This window comes from Esox lucius, chromosome 20, assembly GCF_011004845.1.
Source record: "Esox lucius isolate fEsoLuc1 chromosome 20, fEsoLuc1.pri, whole genome shotgun sequence".
Classification (NCBI taxonomy): Eukaryota; Metazoa; Chordata; class Actinopteri; order Esociformes; family Esocidae; genus Esox; species Esox lucius.
The window spans coordinates 16,994,222-17,005,898 of NC_047588.1; the positions used below are offsets into that span (position 1 = coordinate 16,994,222).

The 11,677-nt window shown below is 40.9% G+C and overlaps 1 protein-coding gene across 3 annotated transcripts; it reads left to right on the forward strand.

The window, feature by feature from the left end:
- The first annotated feature begins 350 nt into the window (after positions 1–350).
- aldh5a1 (aldehyde dehydrogenase 5 family, member A1 (succinate-semialdehyde dehydrogenase)) lies at positions 351–11,340 on the forward strand. 3 transcript variants are annotated; one of them, XM_010885255.3, is made up of 11 exons: positions 351–422; positions 4,234–4,476; positions 5,350–5,433; positions 5,523–5,693; positions 5,801–5,917; positions 6,001–6,144; positions 6,279–6,422; positions 7,040–7,198; positions 7,332–7,495; positions 7,638–7,696; positions 7,854–11,340. In XM_010885255.3, the coding sequence occupies exons 2-11, from the start codon at positions 4,258–4,260 to the stop codon at positions 8,063–8,065; spliced, it is 1,473 nt and encodes a 490-aa protein (XP_010883557.1). In that variant the 5' UTR covers positions 351–422; positions 4,234–4,257; the 3' UTR covers positions 8,066–11,340. The 3 variants fall into 3 exon arrangements, with proteins under 3 accessions (XP_010883557.1, XP_010883559.1, XP_034144944.1); XM_010885257.3 differs by having other exon boundaries at positions 402–417; XM_034289053.1 differs by lacking the exon at positions 351–422 and adding an exon at positions 934–1,062.
- The last annotated feature ends 337 nt before the right edge of the window (positions 11,341–11,677 follow it).

The window sequence follows — 11,677 nt, forward strand, 5'->3', positions numbered from 1 at the left end:
ACAAAACAGACTGGCATTTTTGGGAGAACATAAACATTGACAAATGTCAATCTTATATTCTTTGGGTATTTTATGAACTGCCACTTTCTGCATACAGAAACAATTATGAATCTATTTTCATATTTGCTTTAGAGAGGGAAATTGACTGTTACGAGTCTGACGTTTTCCATTATGTGACATTGTGCAAAAGTAAGCTTAATATGATACATTTATAAACCAAAATTCCTTGTAATACTTCTGTTGTAATCTGAAAATTATGTGTACTTCTAAGGACCAAGAAATTAGCACAAATGTGCAAAATCTGGGCTATTTAATTGGTAACTGTTTTTTCATGTTCAGGTTGACCTTATTGCGGAATAACCCTGGTCTAATATTAAACCTTATTGGTCAACACGGTGACGGAAAAGACCCGACTTAGTAAGGTATTCATCGCTATCTACCATAATTATATTAAATCCCTGTATTTGTATGTGGTATTTGCGTTTTACAGTTTGTTTGAACACGGCGTAAAAATCTGCTTTGATAGTTCCTTTTCTAAACAACTTGTATATAAAGTTTAAAAAAAGGAACCGAATAATTATGTTTGGGTATGTAGCCTATTGTGAATGTGCCTTATGATTACGTGTTTATGCGACTGCTTTCAGGGCTGGTTTAAACTCGATTTATCCTAGAACAAGAAAAAGTGATTTAAATTCCGCACTCAGCAGTACTGTACCGACATGGCCATGTTTACGGTTGGATCAAAAGACCCGAGGCCTGGACGGGCAGGTTTAGCATTTGTAGTTCAGAATTTAGGGCGGTACAGTTGACACTGGGGGTAAACTAAAACAGAAAGGGGTGCTGTCATTTAGACCTAATAGTCGACAGGACATCCTATATGAGGTTATACAAACAGGACAGGGTGGGAATGCTGGGAGAGCATATTTACTTGGGTACCAACCCATGAAGGGTGGAAGGGAATATGTCAGCCGATATTTGCGTAATAGGCCCTTGGTAAGGAGGTGGAGTATGGCAGTTGGAGGTATGGCAGTCTCCAAGAGCAGCGCATTGACTAAATGCATGGTACGGACTGGGATGATGAAGAGAAAGCAGGAGCGGTGGAATGCGGACTCTAAAGGCAGGCACCTGATCAGAATACAGTGCTAAGTCGGGGATGGTAGGGGGGCATTTAGAAACAGAATAAAGGAATCAGTTTACTAGACTTCAAGTGGTGCCCATCCGTTTGAAAACCACCTTAAATTTGATAGGGAAACATCCAACAAAAAGGTGTGACTTTTGTCAGGAAATTGAGAGTAGATCACGTATTTATACGGTGTGGATGATATAAGGTACAACTGAGATTAAGAATAGGCTTTAATTTCGGTTGGTGTGCCATGGCGTCTTATGGACCTGGGCGTCCGGGCTATAGCCCCGGATCTAAAATTGACCAAATCATTTTTTTATGAATCTATAATTCCTATCACGCGTTATGACTACGTAGACGAGTAGGCCGCTAGCATGTACATTAAAAACCCTGTACTTTCTGTCCGGGGGGGGGGGGGGGGGGGTACGAATGTATTGTGATCCTTGCAACGCCTCTGCTCTGGTATGTACGACACAATGTGAAAACATTTCGTATTCTTTGGGGATACAAGAGACGGGGTTGGTTGGAAGGATTTTGATTCTCCTTGAAGCTGACTTCTGCTCTAAAACCGTAGGTGGCGGTAATGCACAAATTGTTGGAGTCCAACCCATAGACATCATATATAAAGGCTAGATACCTTGTCCGCGCTGTTGGCCAATGGAGGTCGACGTCCGCACATGGCGGCCATCTTGCCACAGGCTGCTCACTCACTTGTAACATTGTGTTTACGGTTTGGTTTTTTATAAACGTCAGAGATGAAGTTATGACACTGCATACATATGAACCATTAAAAACTTGGACTTCCATATGAAAATATCCTTGAACAGAACCAGATAGGTGTAATGAATATACAAACACAAGGTATTTATGAAAAATCAATAAATAGGCTACAGAATGGCAACAAGACATATACACTTTTGTACTATTATAATAAAATTATGTTTTTTCTTTTTGCCGAATAACAAGCATCTCTGAACTGACCACATTTCAGCCCTCTAGGTCACTTGATATGACTTTAGAAACACAACTGTTGTTGCTCTGTAAGCTGAGGATTGTAATTCTGGCGATGTGGTGCAGCCTTAACTTCAAAAACAGGGACAGAATTATTTTTAACAGCCTATAGTGGTGGCTGTCTATCCCAACACAAACATCCTCTGAACCGATCCTTTTTCAGACAATGTAAACAACCTCAAGCAGTTTGATGGGCTGTGATCGTCTGGTACTGCCTGATGACTGCCTGATGACTGCCGAATGACCCACTGTGCTGCCCTGACGACCCTCACGGTTCCCTCTGATGGAATCACCAGACCTCCATTGTTTTTTAAAGTCAGCATGTGGTAGCTCTGGTCCTTGATGGCAGATACAGCATCTGTCACCAGGCTGGCACGGCAGACATCACACGACAGCTTCTTCAGAGCCTGTCGCACAACAAATCCTGAAATTTGAGTTAGTAATATCATAACAATAATCATTAATAAGCATGGGGAAATTAAGGGAACACTTCTTTTTTTGGACAATCGTGAGATTGTTTTTCCCCAGATTGTGACTATTGGCACTTTTGGTTATAGGGGAAAAAAATAAAATCGACTTTCAGTTAGCCTTCACCTGAAATGTACATGAGAGAGTTGTCCACAAGACCATCGAGGTGGACGGGAAGGTAGCTGTGATCATGTACTTGGGCAGGAATGTCAGCAAACGGGGATGGAAGATCTTCTCCTCCTGCTGCAGAGGACACATCTACAGCTGACAGGCTTGTAGAGGTGTCGATGACAGCTGGTAGGGACTCTGTGTCACCCTGTGCCGTCACATTGCCTCTGCATGGTTTAACAACCCCACACTCGGCCATCAGCTTTACATCCTAAAGATGTACTTGAACTGGCTGGCATTAGGGTTGTTATTCCAGCCATCGTTTAAAAAAAATAAATAAATAAATAAAAAAGATACGAGTATAGTACACAGATATTCAATAAATGCTTTAAAATGTTTTATGCTTAAAACATTTTTACAAAAAGACTAATTAGAACTAGCCACCCCTGAATGATCTTTCCACATAAAATAGGTTGAATGACATTATCATACAATTCAGACTGTATCAGTGATGATAAGTTCCGAAAACAAATAGTCAAACACAGGCATTTTTCTAAATAGTCAAAATGGTTTGTGACACTTCCAGGTATTGTGCATGTCTTAGGGTGTATGTCTTCAGAAAACATGTTACCAAAAGTAAAAAAAAAACATATGGACCTACAAACTGAAAACAATACAAGCATTTGCTGACACTGTGTCACTTAGTGTTGGAGCTGGTAAATATAAATTATGAACCCTACCAGATGCTCTGATGGAGTTGAAGAGAAGCTCCAAGAAGTCCTGGCTGAACCTGTAGATCAGGACATATTGCTGTCCTTCAAGCAGCACAGGAACCAACCGGATTGAAAAGCATGTGCAACTTTGCTGGTTAGCAGCTAAACTGTAAGGTTAGCTGCCATAGGTCTCACTCAACGCTTATTGTTATTAGCCAGCAAATAACTACAACCACATCCACAAATATTGTAATTTTGACAAAAGATTAGTTGTCATAAAATCGTTATTGGTGTCAGTAAAACCTCTATAATCGAACAGCTCGTTTGTGATATCTGCCTTGATAACTTGCGCAAGTAGCCGTGATCCAACTATACTGCAAGATTTAGACGTTTTTAGAAAAGAAAAGCTGCAATTTCAACATTTTCAAGCATTCAGATTTATAGCCACGTTTGTAAGAAACCAAACCGTTTGTAAATCCGTCAAGGTTTCAGCAAGATATGAGTATTTGTGTTAGTGCTGATCACTCACCTTACATCAGGCACCACAGAGCCCGCCAGGAAGCCTGCCTGTGACAAGATGGCCACCGGTGATGCCGGAAGTGACTGCGCCATGAGACGTCTAGCCTTTATATATGATGTCTATGGTCCAACCGCTAAAAAAACACGGAAGTAGAAGGCGGTCTAGGGCAGTTTGGTTGTGATTTAACCTGACAGCATTCCACTTGCATCCTCTTGTGGACATTCTGGAGCTATTGCCGAGCAATGATGGGTCGTTTCTGTCTCCTTAAAAATCGGTGTCTCCTCCGCCAGGTTTTACCCGGCCTACCGACTTTCATGCATCGGCAGTTCAGCCTCGACGTTTCCTCTCCGCTTTTCCGGACGCAGGGCTATGTCAACGGGCAGTGGATCAATGTTGCGTCTACCTTCCCAGTATTGGACCCTGCTACGGGAGAAGAAATTGCTAAAGTCGCAGACTGCGGTCCAACAGAGGCTAAATTAGCGGTCGACGCAGCCTATAAAGCTTTCTACTCCTGGAAGCAATACACAGCAAAGGTAATAATGCTTCACCCTGTCCCTTTTTCATCAAGTTGATACAATATTCTGCTGTCACCGTGGATGTCAAATAATACTTCAGATTAAGAGAGGACTAATTAATGGTAAATGGCAGGCTACCTCTGGCTGTTACCATCAAAATCGTCGCAGATATTGGGCAAACGTCTCCAAGTGCAAATTGAGCATTCAAAAGTTATAATTTCCTTAGGAAAGCTAATGTTCCTTATAGTGCATTTTTTAGTCTTTTTAAAAAAATCACACCTTTCAGACATTGCCACATCCATTACATTTAAGAGAATATTTAATATCTACTAAAAACACAGGTTCACAATTGTAAAATGTGTAGCAGTGTAGTCTAAATGCTAAAGTTCAGGAATAATTCCCTCGCTCTATCCTTGTTGATAAGAAAAGAAAACGGGCCGTCTTCGATTCAGAAGAGTAAAGTCGCTAATGAATTACATAAATTGTAAGCTAATAATAAGTACTGTAATATAATAGGGTTCCTAGTATAGTATAAGGACAAAGTAGTATGTTATACTTTTAAATATAGTCAGTCCGAACCGAATAAAAAATCTCCAACACAAGCCCTGTCAAGTTTCGCGGTTAATTGAGAACACTTGTTTACAGATCTCGATTACCATACCATTGCCATTAGGGTAATTTTTTTGTTAAAAATAAGGTAATCAATTTTTTTGTTAAAATTAATTAACCTTCTGCTGGTTTCAAACTTGTAACAGTTTGTTTTAGGTTGAATCACTTTTGGTAATGTAATACTCAAGAACCTGCAAGTTCCCTGGTGTGCAACGCCTAGACAGGTCATGTGGTTATGTGCCTCAGAGGTTTATCTGACTTGTTGTTTTTCTTTTCCTATAGGAAAGAAGTGTTCTTCTACGGAAATGGTACGATCTTTTAACATTGAACAAGGAGGACCTTGCGAAGCTCATCACCTTTGAGTGTGTGAGTGTCTTGTTGGTTGCCATGCCCACTGTTTCCTTGTAATAAATATTATTTTGTTGTGACTGAAACCCAATTATTTTACACCTTAGGGCAAGCCTATGAAGGAGTCCCTGGGGGAGATTGCTTACGCTGCTTCCTTCCTGGAGTGGTTCTCTGAGGAGGCGCGTCGTGTCTATGGGGATGTTGTGCCATCCGCAACGAAGGATCGTAAGATCCTTCTAATGAAACAGCCTGTGGGTGTGGCCTCCATCATCACTCCGGTAATACTTTGTCTCTCTACTTAGTATTTTTGTCTGGAATGTCCTTCTTTGGGGCTGAAGAACTAAACACCTTCATAATATCTGGTACCCCTCCCCTCCACACACAGTGGAACTTCCCTAGTGCTATGATTACCCGGAAAGTTGGCGCGGCCCTGGCTGCCGGTTGCACCGTCGTGGTGAAACCTGCTGAGGACACACCCCTCTCTGCCCTGGCACTTGCCGAGGTCAGTTTGTCCTTCCCTACGACAACACATTCTGCCCTTATATCATTTAACTGAGTCACAGCACATTGTGTGTGTGTGTGTAGCTGGCAGGACAGGCTGGAATCCCGGCGGGGGTTTTTAACGTGGTGCCCTGCTCCAGAGAGAAGACCCCCTCTGTAGGCACAATCCTCTGCACAGACCCCCTGGTGAGGAAGGTCTCCTTCACTGGATCCACTTCCACTGGCAAGGTATGGAAACAGACCCAGAAGGCGTTCAGAATAAGCTGAGTACTTAAAAGGCCAGTCTTGCACCTTTGTTGGTATATAATGTGCCCAAGGGAAACCCAGTGCAATCTTTTTGATATCTGCTTACTCGTCCTCAGATTCTCTTGAAACAAGCTGCCGACACTGTCAAGAGGGTTTCTATGGAGCTGGGTGGCCATGCCCCCTTCATCGTGTTTGACAGTGCTGATCTGGACAAGGCTGTGGCGGGAGCCATGAACTCCAAATTCAGGAACTCAGGACAGGTTCTGAAACTCAACTAAGACATTTTTGTCTATTTTACTGAAATAAATGAAATTAGGGCTACGACTAATATTGTTCACTGGTGCCTCTACTGTTTTCACTTGGTGTTACCACAAATGTATGTGCTAGTACCACTAATCGGAAAGGTTAGGAGCATCAATGTTTCCAAGAAGTGGAAAAATGCTGTGACCTCCAAAATGATTGGCCCCCTTTGTAAACATGAGCAAAAAAGGCTGTTTAAAACCTAATTATTAAACTGTATGCTGATTGGCTGGTAAATGAGGTACATCCCATCACATGCTACTGCTCTAATTGCATTGGTAACCATAAAGCATCTCAGGTATTTGTGATATGTTGCCCATTGAATCTAATTGACAGTATTCTACAGTTAGTTACAGTATAGCTAATTTTATCATTTATTTTTGTATTCTTTATCATGGTTGCCAGTCATTTTTTAGGTGATTATGAAGAGGTCTACCAGACTGCTGTGATGGTAATGCATTCAGGCCACCAAGAAACAATTCATTGGGTTGCAAAATGTGATAACTTGGTCTCAGTATGGAACACTGAAAGTTGGAATTCTTCCTATATTCTTCAATGTGCCCTGTAACCCCATTAGACATGCGTCTGCTCCAACCGCTTCCTGGTCCAAAGTGGTATCCATGATCGGTTCGTAGAGAAGTTAGGGAAAGCCATGGATACAGAGCTCCGTTTGGGCCATGGCGCTGATCCAAACACCACCCAAGGACCCCTCATCAATGTCCGTGCCGCAGAGAAGGTGATCTGGTTTCTCTTGTCAAGGGTTTCTGTCATTTATAACTGTAATATATATGCTTTTTCATTGTTCTATTCAACATTTTTACTTAAACCTATGTTAAGGTTATGACGTCCCATGTTGCCCCCCCCCCCAGGTTGAGCACCAGGTACAGGATGCAGTGTCCCAGGGGGCCAAGGTCCTTAGGGGGGGTAAGCGTCTGGATGGCTCCTTCCATCAGCCCACCCTTCTGACTGACGTTACCACACACATGCTGTGTACCAAAGAGGAAACCTTTGGGCCTTTATTGCCTGTCATCAGGTTGGTGGGACGGGGAAAGTTCAGACTACGGAATTACAAAGTCTGAATTCCTGTTAAAATGGTGACTAGTTAAAGTGTAGCTTTTCATTGACCTTTGGAAACTAATTAGAGCGTGGTTGTTTCTTGCCCTTTCCTTCCACAGGTTTAACACGGAAGAGGAAGCACTTGCCATTGCCAATGCATCCGATGTGGGTTTAGCAGGTGAGCTAAAAATGACTGTGTACTGCTGTCGTATCTGCAAACCCCTCAAAACAAACAATGAATCTGACGGTGTGTGTCTGCTTATTGTCCCTGATCTCATGTGACCAGTCAGTCTTTCTCATTGTACTTGAACCTCTCTCTGATCCTCCTCTTCCAGGCTACTTTTTTTCCCAGGATGTGAGTCAGATCTGGCGGGTGACGGAGAATCTGGAGGTAGGCATGGTGGGGGTGAACGAGGGCCTTCTCTCCACCCCGGAGGCCTCCTTCGGCGGAGTCAAACAGTCGGGCATTGGTCGCGAGGGCTCCAAATACGGTGTAGATGAGTACCTGGATGTCAAGTACATGTGCTTTGGAGGGCTAACTCTGTGAGGTACTACTGCATCCCCTACCTCCAGTGGAAGTACTGGGGACATGTGGGGAGGTGACAACTCTTTGACGTTCCCATGGGGCATGCGGTGAGTGTGGAGAAAGGGAGGGTTCTTAGAGGTTGTAGTAACAGTTAATTTCACATAAAAAAAACAAAACAAGGTACCACAATCGGTACATATAATTCCTTTACAAATGACAAATTCTTTTCCTCTGGATGTTTTGTAATTTTAAGTTGAGTGCGTGATCCCTCAGATCTTGGGATCGCTGCAAGCTTGAGTACAGACAGAAAGCTTTCATAGTATTAAATGCCATAAGTGACCTGTTATTCATCATCTCTAAAAAGCTGCAGATATATCCCTGTCACAAGTTCCGTTCTCCTTAAAAGTTTCTTAACTTCATCACTGACCACTGGTCTGTAAAGACTGGAGTATAGTGGGAACCCTTACCAGTACAAGTGATTAATTGAATTGGGTGGGAAGGAATCCACTTAAAGAGTATTTGGATATAACACCTTAACACGCCACTTTAATCTGAGGGATCACATCCTCCTGAGAGGTTGCGATACATAAGTACATTTTTCGTAATGTAGGATTGGACCCTTGATGTGGAACACCATAAGTCTGCCATAGAGTTTGGTCGACTTAAAGATGCAGTCTGGAACTTCTGTGATTAACAAAATATAATTTTAAACCTTCCATTTTAGGCTGGATGTATACTATGTTGTTTATGTTTGCAGAATCTATAGTAATTGCTATCTTACCTCAGTTAGCTGTGTTTTTCCAATTGTAATAGAAAGTGGTTTTGATGACTTTTGTCTCTAAAATAAGTTGAAATTGATCAAAGTATTTGCTGTCTACAATTCTTTATTTCACGCTTATTACAGAACCCTTTTAAATCAGAAATGGAATTTACATCCTAGACTCAATATGTGGTAGCACTAATATATACAGTAACAGTCAAAACTTTGGACACCTACCCAGTCAAGGGCATTTTATCTTTTTATTTTTACTATTTTCCACATTCTAGAATAATAGTGAAGATTTCAAGCCATGTAGTCACCATACAGATGTTAAAGAAATCTAAATACATTTATATTTTAGATTCTTCAAAGTAGCTACCCTTTGCCTAGATAACAGCCTTGCTCACTCTTGGCATTCTCTGTACCAGCAGTAGTGGTTTCTTTGCAGCAATTGAACCATGAAGGCCGGATTCTTGCAGTCTCCTCTGAACAATTGATGTTGAGATGTCTGTTACTTGAACTCTGAGAAGCGTTTATTTGAGCTGTAATCTGAGGTGCAGTTAATTCCCTATTTCTGAGGCTGGTAACTCTAATGAACTTATCCTCAACAGCAGAGGAAACTCTGGGGCTCCCTTTCCCCCATAGTGGTCCTCATGAGAGCCGGTTTCATCATACCAACCTACCTTGTCATAACACAACTGACTCAAAAACAAATTAACTTTTAACAGGGCACACCTGTTATTTGAAATTTCAGCTGTAATTAAGGGCTTCAATAGGCATGGATGAGCTTCCTGTACCTCTGTACTGGCATCTGGTCTACTCTTATTATGCAACTACTCCATTTCATCCATATTTCAAGTTTGACTCCCAACCACTGCTTGTAGTTCTTGACAGATTTTCAATAGGACTCATTGCTGGCCACTTCAGAACTGTCCAGCCCAGTGTCTTCAACCATTCTTGGATTTTGAGTTGTGTTTTGATTTTCATGCTGGAAGACCCATGACCTTTCATGGAGACTCACCTTTCTGACACCGGGTTCAACATTGCTCTCCAAAGTCCTTTTGTATTCTCCTGATTTAATGATGCCATGCACACAGTCAAGGCAACCAGTGCCAGAGGCAGTAAAGCAAACCCAAAACACCACAGAACCTATTTGACTTGTTCTTTTCTCTGAAGGCTTAGTTTTTTTTTTTTTAATGATGGTGTGGTTTACCACAGCTCAAATTTGGTCTCATCTGTCCAAAGGTGATTGTCCAGAAGGATTTTCTGGCCTGTTCAGGTGTGTTTTGACAAGCATCAGTTGGGCTTTCTCATGTCTCACTTAGTAGGGGATTTCCTACCATATTACCCCCTTTTAACTGAATTTGTCGACAGATGATGCAAGTAGCACTGTCAGCTTTAAGCCTTATGCCAAGTGAACAATCTCCACCATTCAAACAATTCTTTGCTGCAGTTTTCTATCATGTTTTCTAATTCGGCCCCATCAAAGGAGGTCGGTTCCATTGGAATGAATCTTTAACTTCTTGATAACATTAAGCATTGTGGAAACCAGTACATCAAGGTCTCTGGAGCTCGGCTTCAGTTAAATGTAATGAAATCAAATTCTTACCGCTTCTTGAAGGTGCCAATAACAGTTATATTGCCAGTAAGATTTTCCTAAATTATTTAGATTTTGTGCCTCTGTTCAACCGCAGACTGAAGCTACATGTTTGGATACCAACAGTTTTCTGGTGAAGATGGTGCGTTATTTGAATGAAAGTGCAAGGTGCCCATACTTTTGGCCAAGACTGTATATGACAGTAAACTATTTTTGTGGCTCGATTGTTCCCGTTTTACTACCAGTGATCAAAAGTCTCAGAATGCCTCTCCTTTTCTTTGCATGACTACATCAAAATCCCCTTACAATTAACTGGCAAGCTAGATGTATTAGAGAATGGAGATGTCATTTGATATTAATGAATTACAGTATTTTTGTAAGATGTAAGGAATAGCCTTTTTGAGCTAAGCAGTTCAAAATAAATGAAGTATAAATCTTGGTTGTAAATGTATTTTTAACTGTCCTAATTATTAAGAAAATGTTGACCATGTCACTACATTTCTGTAGTTTGTTGTCAAGGGTGGATAGCCTTCCCACATAGTATTCAGCCAGCTGTGCCTGAACAGCAGTCTGAATGCTATAATAATTCCTATCAAATGTCCTGTAAGTGCCATCAGATTTCAACGTATTCTGTTTTTCTAGTTGTGACTGTCTCATTGTTAAAAGGTGTATTCCTAACTATTGTAGATATGAATGGATTACTTTACAAAATAAAGAATAAAAATAACTGTGACTTATCTTTCAAACACTTTATTGGTTTATGGTATATAGTGCCCTAGTATTGGTATTGGGACAAATATTGAAAGACAATTCAAAAAATTAATGTGTATATGAATACTTATGCTCACATGAAAGGAAAGGATTTTACTTGGAAAGTGCTGTTATTCTTAGTTATTAAAATGTATTGAAGCAACTAGAAATAAAAGGTGACAGTCTGTACATTTTGGCTCATTCTTCTTTTAATCATATTTTCATATGCCTTGAGTGTACAGCAAAAATAAAAAATGTCTAATAATCACAATACTTATGGAGGGCACTGTATGTTACTACTCATTGTGGACCGTAAAGAAGAATTCAGTCTATTGGTTTGATTAATTTTGTTTTATTTTTGGCAAAATTCTGTTAAAAACATTGGTAGCTGAGTTGGTAAAGGAAGTAATAATTTGGTGGTGTAGTTGGGGAAAAAGTAATGAATGTAACATGGCTGTACATTTATTTTTTTATACCATACTTCTAGGGAAACTTTCCCAGCCCCTTAAGATAATTAAAAATGCAG